This window comes from Tyto alba, unplaced genomic scaffold (assembly GCF_018691265.1).
Source record: "Tyto alba isolate M040663 unplaced genomic scaffold, T.alba_DEE_v4.0 Super-Scaffold_1, whole genome shotgun sequence".
In the NCBI taxonomy this organism is placed as follows: Eukaryota; Metazoa; Chordata; class Aves; order Strigiformes; family Tytonidae; genus Tyto; species Tyto alba.
The window spans coordinates 22,992,025-23,001,530 of record NW_024881261.1 but is presented as its reverse complement, the minus strand read 5'-3'; the positions used below and the strand labels follow the sequence as shown (position 1 = coordinate 23,001,530).

Below are 9,506 nucleotides of genomic sequence, written 5' to 3'. Positions count from 1 at the left end.
GAAAAATTAGGTGAAAACAGGAATAACAAGAACACATTTCAACGGACAAGTCAAGATTTTGACTAGGAATTACTGCTAATGGTGGATAGCAAAACAGCCACCTGGTTGTTTGCTTTCCCCGAGGACACTCAATCCAAACTCTCCATCCTTCTCTTCTTACTGATGATCACTGAACTGGGGCTGTATCACCAAATCCAGCTGTTGAGGCCAAGCCTGGAGAACACAGGCACCTTGAACAGGAGGCCTAAATGAGTACCCAACTTGAGAAGATTTGAAGTGCAGCTGACCCATCCATTGATGAGTGTCCTGAACAGAAACAATGAAAGGAATGGTAATTTTGGAAACCAGTCTAGCACCTGAGGTCTCACACGCATAGAATCACCTTGCTGCTGCTCTTGCTCTCACCATTTTAGCGGAAGATTACCAGCGGCTTTAGGTACAACTCTGGAAGACGTGAGCTGAGACTAGCACAGAGGACAGAGGAAAAGGCAGTAGCCCTCTTCAAGTATGTAAAGGATAAGCATCAGCTGGACCAAGGAAGACTTAGGTTTCAGGCAAGCTTTCTAGCAGTAAACCAGGGAAGCCCTAGAGCAGATTGCCATGAAGAACCAAGGGAGTTCCCATCACTGTGGATTTTTGAAGAGGAATGTAGAAAAACACCCATCAGAATAAAGTTAGTAACGTAACTAGATCCATCTCCTCAGTTTTATACTGCTCACACACTAACCCTAACAACTTTTTCTGCATTAGGTTGCTGCTTTCTATGATTTTGTCAGACAAAGCAGAGCCTAATGGTTATTTTAAAAGGAAAAGCTGATCGCCCCTCCATGCTTCAGAATAACTCCCAGTTCTTATGAAATAATAGCACTAGGTGCTCTCTCTACTCTGTAGAGAAGGTCCTGGCAGCATTACTTTCTGAGTGTACAGGAAGCTGGAAAACAAAAGCTTGAACACTTGCAAGGGTAGGTCAGCAGCTTTCCTGATGAGCATTATGAATTAGCAGAGCAAGCACTGCCCTTGTCAGAATTGTGGAGATCTGGGCTGTCACTCACTAAGAACAAAGTCTTCTGACCACATGAAAACTGTTTGTTAGCCTCTTCCAGGATGGCAGCCTATGTTGGGGAGCCCCACCTCTTCTGCATACAGAAGTTCTATTATAGACATAGACGCACAAGACGACACCCTACAGCTTTGAAGGAGGAGGAAGAGGAAGGGAGCAAAATAAAATGTGGATCCTTAATCGTGCAATTAGAATGAACCTGTGAGGGAGTTCAGAGGAGTCTATTACTATTATTGACATGCAAACAAAAAAAAAAAAATGCCCAACTACAGCGGACTCTGGATGTCCCTAACATGAAAGCTGCTCAACCCTTCTAGAAATGACTCTCAGTAACAATCCCATCATTTTGCAACTGGCAGGCAAAGCAGTGCACACGGAGTAATGACTGCTACCTGGTGTTTAGAAGATCAGTTCTTGTCATCTTGATTGGCAGGTAGCACATCAGTGCAAATAAGGAATATGAAAAGCCCTGTGAAAGTCACTTTTTCATCTGAGCTGGTAAAACAGTCAGTGAAGTTTCACACTGGCAGTGCAACTCATGACAGCAACAGTCAACTATCTGAAAACAAAACAATCTCTATCCGTGGCTGTCAAAGGCAGCCTTTTCCTTTGCAGAATCCCCTCCTGCCTAACCCATGTGAACAAAATCCACCATCTTTTCAAGACTCACTGAGCAAGAATGCACACAGATCTTTCTGAACAGCATCTATGAGCAAAGCTATGTGGGAGCCACTTGGAGCTGATGGAATATCCCTGCACACAACATGTCCCGAGGCCAAAACTCACACACACAAGTTTGTTAAGTCTTCCACAAGACCTGCTTCTTTGCTCTTGCCAACACTTGGGTCCATCAAATCTTCTAACAAAGTGACTGAGTCACCACTCCCTTGGAGCCTGTGCCACTGCTGATTCCTCAACTATCTCCAGGTTTACAAGCAGAGATTTCCTTTCTTGGTCTTAGCTACCCAAACAAATGTCTTCTTCCACATACATCACCACTACAAGGGCAGAAAGAGCCCTGGAGCACATCCTTTTGAATCCAGAGCATTCTCTTTCCTCTTCCCTCTGCATTTCCAGCACCCATCACTTGTGCTTAGACTTATTTAATTGCTTCCTTCTTGGTAGGAAACCACCCCTGCTGCAGGTATAACCTTACGTGCCACACATCACTTCCTACAGGCACCAATGGGCCCTCTGCAGAGCCATCACCCTCGCTCTGCTTCATGACACTCTATCAAAGGCTCATTTACTTGATTAGTACCATTACAGGCTTCCCACTCTCAAGAAGCCCATTTACTTTCCCCATCTCCTCTTGTGCATTTTCTCCATCTGGTTTTATCTAGCGGCCTATTGCCCTCAACACCCCTTATAACTCCTGGAGTTGATCCCTCTCGGCGCATCCCTTCTTCACCTGCTTGACCACCATCATTGACAAATCCAGGTGATAAAACGAATATTGACCCCTGTTCCATCACCCATTTTATTCTCTCCTGCAATAGGTTGGGGGTGGGTGGTTCTTTTTAAATCAAGTTTATTGCATTGCCACCCAGGAAATACCTCTCGTGAGGTTAAATGATTCACTACACAAAAGAAGTCTTCAAAAGTGGTAACACATATGTGCTTAAATGTGCTCCAGGTGCTCTGAAATCCACTGAACAGAGAGCTCACTGCAGTCACAGGCACACGCACCTGTGCATTAATAATTCAACATACATCTAACAACACAGCCCTGACATACACAAGCAGTGACACTTCAGGAAGCTAGGAGTAAGTAACCCATGGTTGGAAAATTCCTTTTTGTTCATGAAAGTAGCAGCAGACAGGATTTTAAGTCATCCCGTCTAAAAAAAGTATAATTTTCCCCATCATTACTGCAATCCTTGAACTGTGTGAAGAAAAACAAGCTACTTCCAGGGTATTTTTGAGCTGTAGTCAGAGGCAAGCTGTGGAAGGCAGGGAGAAAACGGTGTCTTATCTGGAAGTAACAAGTTTGGCTTGACCACTGGTTCCAAAACTGATGATTCATTACTTCTCTTAAAATCCATTTTCAGGGTTCATACACGAGTCAGTTGTGCTTGGAAAGCACTGAGCAAAGCTGATGGCTTTGGTGATCTCTGCAGGAAGGTTGAGCAGGAGGGCATGGAATCTGTCAGTTCAGAATTCTGACAGGTGAATCCACTGGTCTTTCCAAGGTGTTTTTTGCCATAGGAAGATCTGTCTTAAATATTTTTTTTTTTCTCTTTCCCCAAAGGGACGGATCTGGGAAAGTAAAAACTTTTCTCTAAGCCTCTGCTGTGAGACAAAGATGGGGTAGTTGCATGGACCTGTTCAACCGCAGGCATCCTTTACAAAGGCCGGTAGCACACACTACCTGAGTTTAGGCTGTCTCACAACAATAAGTAGGATTTAATTAATCCCTCAAAAGCAGGGATATTGCTTCATGAAGCATTATCTTAGAGAAGTTTCCCAATTACAGTTTCTGTACAGGATTTCTGTACCTAAATTTATCTGTAGCAACATCTTCATCCAAACCAAACACCTGGCTAAGGCACAGAACATGCTGGTATTTCCTCTTGTTCGGCAAGTAATACTTTAGAATAGGTTCGTCTTGCATGTCACTCTCAATCACTAAAACCAGAAATAGTGATCTCGTTTTTCATTATTTATTTTGCTATACAAAAAATAATGTGGTCCATTTCAGATCCAGACAAAGATGGGTGCTTGATCACTTTCTGGTAGCCAAGCAAACAGAAAAAATAATTCTCTACAAAAATCAACTTCCAGCTAAGCAATTCAAATTACTAAAAATATTTCTGCAGAGTCCAAACGCAGAACTTAAGCTAATAGCACCTCTTCAACATTTGATTATGTAAGTCTCCAATTCTTGCAGGTAAATGAGTGTCTGTTTCTGTAAAGCTGTCAGATCTCTCTTTAAAACAAACAGTAAGCAATGTTCACCAATTCACTTGCCAACTTTTTTTTTTTACTCTTTCTCCCCCAAACATGCCATAACACCCAAATTGAAGCAAAATTTCAGAACCACAGAACTAGTTATAAAAGTATATACTGTAACAGCCCATTCCCCCAATGAAAAAGCACCTCCTGAAAATGAGATGTGAGGAACTACTTGTAGAACTCATGTGCAGATGCTGCCTCAGAAAATTAGGAAAATTTTCTTACTGAAGCTATTTAGCAAAAAGTAAATGTTCCTTTGCAAGGCTTTGGAAAACAAATGGCACTTTTTTTTTTTTTTTTTTTTGAGAAAAGATGCTCCTGAAGAGTGCAAGCTGGCTTCAAAACTCTTAAGTGTGGCTTTATTCTAACAGTAGTCCAACAATAGCTGGGACTTTCTTGCCTTCAATACTAACCCTGGTAGGAGATACATGTTTTAGACAGCAGCAGTGCTAATAACCATTGAAAGGCTGCCACTGCCATAGCACATTAGGTAGAAAAGATCTAAGGGATCAAAAAACTGAATCCTTCCCCAACCTACAGTTCCAGCTGACTCAGAATGAACCTAAAACTGCTGCACAGTTAAGAATTAATTCAAGATAAGAAGACCCCTCAACTCTAGCTCCAACTATTCAGTTTGCTTGTCCACAGACTGGAGAGGAGACTTGTTTTTTCCTGCGCTTATTCTTTTTGGACACATTTCAGTGGAGAAATTTCTCATGCACCCAGTTATGTAATTCTGCTGTCTTCAGTGAAGCTGTGTATATATACTTCATTGGGCAAATTTGTCTAATGCTGGTGATGCTGAAGCCAGAGCAACATGTAACTTCCTCACATTTGTGTTATCCCTGTGGTAATGATAGTGGTAAGAAGGTGCTATCAATTTTACCCTGGTTTAGCACCAGAACTGTAAAAAGTATTTTGGTTTTAGTGTTGTTTTTTAACCTGAAACTTGTTAAAGAAATTATACCTAGACTATCATACAGAAAACAATTTAATTATGTGCCTTTTACATACTTTGGAATGTAATTCTGGAGAGGAATTAATAGACACTGTTGCTTCAAAACATTCAGACATCAAAAAGAGATAATAACGCAATGTTTATTTGCAGTCTCCATTATCTCCAATCCAGCGTTCACCACTTCTCATACATGAAACACCAGAGGTGCTTTCTATATGCACTCTGCCTCAATTGAAAATATTTACAATTGTATTTATCTAAAGCATTTGATCAAGATTGGCTATTGCTACACAACTACTTCTCCAATTCTCTGGCCTCTGTACCAGAAGTGGGAAGAGAAGCACAGACCAGCCAACGGAAGAGTTACCAAAAGGCTGAATTCAAGAACCAGAAACTCCTAAGAGACAACCATGGAAAGAGGAGTGTTGGCTGTAAGATCTTTATTTCTTCCATAAAAGAGGAAGGACTACATCATCTAAGCAGAGAGCTCCCGAATTCTATTAAGCAAGATGGCTCAAGCTATACCCACAGTTTTGGGGGGGCAAGTAATTAGCCTTGCCCCAAACAGCAACCATAAAGACAAGCTGTTGAAAACTGGTCACATTTTGCACTCCTTCAGAAACTGAAAGGAAGGGGGAAAACAAAGCAACCCCCCAACTTACTCATGCTAGGGTGGAAGTATAAAAATGCCAATTATTTAAACACACTGCTTCTCCAGAGGAACATGCTTGCAGAAACAAAAGCAATGCCTGTGCAGTAAGTATCTTTTCAATGTCACTTTAAAAGCTATACAATCCTATCTGGATATGCAAAAGCTAATAATGCCAGAGGAAAGAGAAAGCAAGTAGGCAGCCCACCATTCTGTGGCATTAAAAAGTGATTAAATGAAATTCACAAACCATTTAGTGACATTTCTGATAGACTAATCACATAGCAGTGCTCTAAATAGAGAAACAGAACCATTATCAAAATATTCCCTTTAAAAAAAACTTGTATCTCAGCAGAGTACTTAATGTATTTATTGTGCGGAGGTAATGGCTTCTCACTTCAGATTTACAACATGGATGAAAAGAGGGCTTCCTACAGCTGTATGCACTAGCAAGAACTAGTACAAGACCCATTCTTTGCTCTAAGTCTCCATGTTTTGAAACAAAGGAAAACTAACTGTTGACCCAGTTTATAAGCTCATCTTAAAATCAGTCTGGACTTTAAAAAGATAAAAAATCTGTTAAATGGTGTTCAGCTACAAACGCCAACCATTCACTTGAAGCAAAACTTAATTATTTTCTGACAGATTGGTTAGAATTGGCCAGGGAAATCAGAGCTGAAAGCTCAAATACTTTTCAGAAGCCATATACAGCAGGATGCATTGCTTCTCACTATTACCTATCAGGCCAGTTCCCCCAACCTCCAATCTGACCCTGCCAAAGCACAATTGTTTCTCATTGTGGCTACTGCATTATCAGTACTTTCTATACAGACAGTACAGTGCTAATCAATAATAGTACTTTGCTTATTTTTTTAAATTCAGGAAGTTGCTTTCTCCATGGCAGGCGCTCTATTTCAGACAGCCACACTGATGAAAACATCCCTAACGTGGCAGATGCCTAAAAAAAAAAAAATTTAAAAAAAAAAAAAAAAATCAAGCCAAATGGCTCTCAAATCTGTCACAAACACATTCAAGATATTTCTAGCTAAATACAGTGCATAATTAACAGGCATCTTAGAAAGACTTAACCTTTATTTGCCCATTTATTTCAGTCCACGCTTACCCCCAACTTTTCTCAGTACACTAGCTGGATCACAAAACAGATTTCTCCACAAACAGTTCAGCCAAGAAGAATCTTTTTGGGCTGGTCATCCACTTTGGACCTGTATTGTACAATACAGTTGTAAGCAAATTCTGAATTCAAAGCATGGGGTTTTGATATTTGAAAACCACACTAATATTGTATACAGAAACTGGCGTTCAGCAGTATTGCCTTTTCAAACATTTTCAACTGCAAACTCATCTATTTTCACAATCAGAACATTTTTGTCTGAAAAGTTTATTTTAGTTTTCTGAACACTCTAAAGCAACTGTGCTTTTGATGTTACACAAGTGTCCAGATAGGATTAACAAAAATTAAAATGATCTAAATTACAAATTTAATTCCTGTAAGAGCTTGAGAAAGGAAATAGAACAGAAAAGCATGACATACACACATTGTGAAGAAACCCCAACTTTTCATGCAATGGCAGGCAAGATGTAAAAAGCCACCCAAATTCACACATTTTTACACCGAATCATCAGAAAAGTACTCTGTAGTAAATCTGTACATCCAAATACATTTGGGATCTACACCTAAGTTACATTATTTAATGTTATATACACTTATTATCCCTTGTATAATGTCTAAAGGAAAATCTTCATTTAAACCCAAACCAAAAAAAATGCAAGACTAACTTGGAAAAAAGGAGAATCACTTTAGACATTCAATTAAAATGTTGGTTTTGTTTTAATCTAGACCTCAAAGTGTTTATTAAAAAACAAACAATCCTCTTCATTTAACATTTTGCTTTCTAACTGTACAGTAAATTGCATTGCAGAGAACACATCCTGTCTTCAGACTGTATTTTCTTTGGATGGATTTAAGATGTAGCTGGATATTACTTTAAAGATAAATAAAGGGAAGTTGGTCCAACTAGAACAATAGCTGATATATTACATGCATATGGGTTTTTTATATATTTTAAATTATTTCTTGAACAAATGAGTGTAGGGTATAATTGATATCGCAAATAAACCAAAAAGCACCTGGAGTCAAAATATAAAACATACCTCCTATCCTGGCAATGGCAGTAAAAAAATCAGAAGAGTAATCTTTCTGGAACAGCATTTTTACATAATTTAGAAATGTTAAGTACCAGGAAGACTACTAATCAAGTAGTTTTAGCAGCCAAGTTTCCCTCTTTTTATTGAATGGAACAAATGCTTTAAATAAACCGTTTGTCCTCTTCACTGAAGAGAGCTAGTCTATTCATCTTTAATGAGCTAGGTTTTTTGTTTTTACGTTTTTTTTTGGGGAAGATTAGCCACGTACTGTAGTAATGCCTACTGCATATAATCCAAGCATTTGCTGTGAACAGTTGGAGAAAGCAGTCAGTAAGAACCTAGGATCAATGAAATAGATGTTACTTTAAGCCATCCACAAAATGGAGACCCATATAGTGCCCAGTGTTAAAACCCAAATTTCTTCTCGCGCTTTTTGTTGTGCAAGTTCATCCCCATGAAAACAGGAACTGATCCATAGTTCAATTTTCTTATTTCCTTAGTCAATTTTCACATTAGTGTAGATTTTACGAACAAAGGCACTTGTTCCCATGTAACCAATAGCTCCTGCAAAACAAACAAAAAACACTGAGTGTTAGAGCTGATCATCAAAAAAAGCAGCAATATAAAACACGCACACTTAAATAGAAGAAGTCACATAAAGCATGCACTCTGCACACAGAAAATTATTTACCTGCATTACTTGTTCTCAAACTCTAATTATCCATGCTCCCGGTGAATGTCTAGCAAGAACGCCTTTAAGTCTACCAATCTAAACCCATTAAGCCATCTTACCAAGAGGCCATGCTCACTTGGCCCCGATAAATATAGCAGCCCCCCTACTGCTGCCAATAACTGGGTCCCTTTTTCTGAACAGAGGGTAAAAAACATACAATCACCCACTCTGCGGGGAAGGTGGATGGGAGGGCGGGTTTTTATTATAAGTTACATGCCTTCTGGATGAGTGTTTTATTGGCAGATGGCTTTTTCCTTCCCACAAGGCACAAATAATAATAGATCCCCATCCCATGAGTCTCAAACTCCAAGGAGGTCTGTACAAAGAGATTAAACTAGTAGCAGTTAGTAGTTAAAGGAAATTGCAACCTGTGGTTTTCAAATTAGTAAGAGTCATGAGCAGAGTATGCATTGTCACAGCAGTAATAAAAGAACAGGTTACAGGTTTTGATAGGGGCAACAGTTTATGCTATACCCAAAATACTGCAGGACTAAGGACATCGAGAAACCTGAAAGAAATGCACTGGACCAAGACCTCTTCTCAAAAAGAGATTCAGCAACCTACCTGGTCAAACCCAGAACCTCAGGTTTGCCAGGCTCAGTAAATACTGTTGTCTTACAATATCCACAAGGAATATCCTTATCTCTTCCAAGCAAAATGATAGTAAATCAGCCTTGTGGAAGTCAGTTTGGTTAATTCTCAGGTTAGAAGTGAAGTTGAAAATCAAGCAAGAATTAGAGACAACTGCTGTCAGATTGCCAGAATAACACATCATAAAATACTGGAAGAAAAGGATAGAGAAGTCAGGGCCTGTAACTCACTGCAGAAAACTCTTAACATGAAATGTTTGGATGCTCAGTAAAGAACAGACTCTAAACAGAAAAGATAGTTTTTGCTTCCCTGAAGCAATACAGAAAAGCTCAGAATAAAGCATGAAACAACATTTTCAGTGATCTGGGGTGCCCCAGACTTGCTCAAGATATGT

General features: G+C 39.5%; 1 protein-coding gene across 1 annotated transcript in view; it reads right to left on the bottom strand.

The window, feature by feature from the left end:
* Positions 1-6,696: 6,696 nt before the first annotated feature.
* The window catches only part of TM9SF3 (transmembrane 9 superfamily member 3), a 48,954-nt gene continuing 46,144 nt past the window's right edge, over positions 6,697-9,506 (bottom strand). Inside the window, exon 15 of the mRNA XM_032981950.2 lies at positions 6,697-8,352. Within this exon, the coding sequence (XP_032837841.2) occupies positions 8,285-8,352 (68 nt within the window). The 3' untranslated portion in view covers positions 6,697-8,284. The remainder of the gene's footprint in view (positions 8,353-9,506) is intronic.